Raw genomic sequence first — 2,622 nt, 5'->3', positions numbered from 1 at the left:
ACAGGGGCCGACGGGCAGGTGAGCGGCGCCTGGGAGGGACCGGGGAGGGCTGGGAGCGACACCTGGGGTGAGCCGGGATCGAGCGGGGAGGGCTGGGAGCAGCACCTGGAGGGACTGGGAGCAACTGGGAGCAACTGGGAGCAACTGGGAGCTGCAGCAAGAGGAGTCGCGAGAGAAACGGGGAGATTTGGGCAGGGAGGGGAACGGCACGTGGGGAAACTGGGATCGACTGAGTAATGCTGAGCACTGCACCCTGGGGGGAACTGGGATGAACTGGGCAGGGATGGGAGCTGCACCCTGAGGGGGAACGGGGAGAACTGGGAAGAGCCGGGAGCTGCACCCCGAGGGGGGAACTGGGAGAACTGGGCAGAGCCGGGAGCTGCACCCTGAGGGGAGAACTGGGAAGAGCCGGGAGCTGCACCCAGGGGGAGAACTGGGAGAACTGGGCAGAGCTGGGAGCTGCGCCCGGGGGGGGAACTGGGATGAACTGGGAAGGGTTGAGCGCTGCACCCTGGGTGAACTGGGAAGCCCCAGGCAAGGGCCGGGAGCTGCACCCCGCGGTGGGAACTGGGAGAACTGGGAAGAGCCGGGAGCTGCACCCAGGGGGAGAACTGGGAGAACTGGGCAGAGCTGGGAGCTGCATGCGGGGGGGGGAACTGGGAGAACTGGGCAGAGCCGGGAGCTGCACCCTGAGGGGAGAACTGGGAAGAGCCGGGAGCTGCACCCAGGGGGAGAACTGGGCAGAGCTGGGAGCTGCACCCGGGGGGGTAACTGGGATGAACTGGGAAGGGTTGAGCGCTGCACCCTGGGTGAACTGGGAAGCCCCAGGCAAGGGCCGGGAGCTGCACCCCGCGGTGGGAACTGGGAGAACTGGGAAGAGCCGGGAGCTGCACCCAGGGGGAGAACTGGGCAGAGCTGGGAGCTGCACCCGGGGGGGTAACTGGGATGAACTGGGAAGGGTTGAGCGCTGCACCCTGGGTGAACTGGGAAGCCCCAGGCAAGGGCCGGGAGCTGCACCCCGCGGTGGGAACTGGGAGAACTGGGAAGAGCCGGGAGCTGCACCCAGGGGGAGAACTGGGCAGAGCTGGGAGCTGCACCCGGGGGGGTAACTGGGATGAACTGGGAAGGGTTGAGCGCTGCACCCTGGGTGAACTGGGAAGCCCCAGGCAAGGGCCGGGAGCTGCACCCCGCGGTGGGAACTGGGAGAACTGGGAAGAGCCGGGAGCTGCACCCAGGGGGAGAACTGGGCAGAGCTGGGAGCTGCACCCGGGGGGGTAACTGGGATGAACTGGGAAGGGTTGAGCGCTGCACCCTGGGTGAACTGGGAAGCCCCAGGCAAGGGCCGGGAGCTGCACCCCGCGGTGGGAACTGGGAGAACTGGGAAGAGCCGGGAGCTGCACCCAGGGGGAGAACTGGGCAGAGCTGGGAGCTGCACCCGGGGGGGTAACTGGGATGAACTGGGAAGGGTTGAGCGCTGCACCCTGGGTGAACTGGGAAGCCCCAGGCAAGGGCCGGGAGCTGCACCCCGCGGTGGGAACTGGGAGAACTGGGAAGAGCCGGGAGCTGCACCCAGGGGGAGAACTGGGCAGAGCTGGGAGCTGCACCCGGGGGGGTAACTGGGATGAACTGGGAAGGGTTGAGCGCTGCACCCTGGGTGAACTGGGAAGCCCCAGGCAAGGGCCGGGAGCTGCACCCCGCGGTGGGAACTGGGAGAACTGGGAAGAGCCGGGAGCTGCACCCAGGGGGAGAACTGGGCAGAGCTGGGAGCTGCACCCGGGGGGGTAACTGGGATGAACTGGGAAGGGTTGAGCGCTGCACCCTGGGTGAACTGGGAAGCCCCAGGCAAGGGCCGGGAGCTGCACCCCGCGGTGGGAACTGGGATCCGGCAAACCTGGGGCAACGAGAGCTCAGTGCCGGGGGTCTCCATGCTCCGTCTCTTCCTCATCGGCGTCCACCCGGTGTTCAGGAAGGAGCTGCAGCCGGTGCTGGAGGAGGAGAGCCTTCTCTACCGCGACATCCTCCAGCAAGATTTCTTGGACACCTACAACAACCTGACGTTGAAGACGCTGATGGGCATGGAGTGGGTGAGCAAGCACTGCCCCAACGCCAGCTACGTGATGAAGGCCGACCACGACGTCTTCCTCAACCTGGGCTACCTGGTGCGACAGTTCCTGGTGCCCCCCAAGAAGAACTTTATGACGGGTTACATCTACCGCAACACGGGGCCGCTGCGCAGCAAGGCCTACAAGTGGTACGTGCCCCACGAGGTCTACCCCAACGCCACCTACCCGCCCTACTGCGGCGGACCCGGCTACGTCCTCTCCGGGGACTTGGCCAGCAAAATCTACGGCATCGCCCAAACCTTGCCCGTCATCAACATGGAGGATTCCTTCGTGGGCATCTGCCTGCACGCGCTGGGCATCGCCGTCACCAGCAGCCCTTGGGGCGTCTTCAACATGTTCCGGATCGAGTACGAGAAGTGCCGGTTCTCCCGGCTGGTGATGGTCCATCACTACCAGCCCAAGGAGCTGCTGAAGGTCTGGCCCCACCCAGGAGGCGCGAAGGTGAGCTGCCGCTACTAGCCGCAGGGGGGGGGGGGGGAGGCGCGCCGCGGGTGGCGGG

General features: G+C 66.7%; 1 protein-coding gene across 1 annotated transcript; it reads left to right on the top strand.

Annotated features, from left to right (window-relative positions):
• The first annotated feature begins 1,790 nt into the window (after positions 1-1,790).
• Positions 1,791-2,582, top strand: LOC103914839 (beta-1,3-galactosyltransferase 2-like). The gene has a single exon (XM_009321553.1). The coding sequence runs from the start codon at positions 1,791-1,793 to the stop codon at positions 2,580-2,582; it is 792 nt and encodes a 263-aa protein (XP_009319828.1).
• The last annotated feature ends 40 nt before the right edge of the window (positions 2,583-2,622 follow it).

Source organism: Pygoscelis adeliae, unplaced genomic scaffold (assembly GCF_000699105.1).
Source record: "Pygoscelis adeliae isolate BGI_AS28 unplaced genomic scaffold, ASM69910v1 Scaffold1123, whole genome shotgun sequence".
NCBI classification, from domain to species: Eukaryota; Metazoa; Chordata; class Aves; order Sphenisciformes; family Spheniscidae; genus Pygoscelis; species Pygoscelis adeliae.
The sequence above is the reverse complement of the archived record's forward strand: the minus strand, read 5'-3'. Positions and strand labels throughout refer to the sequence as shown.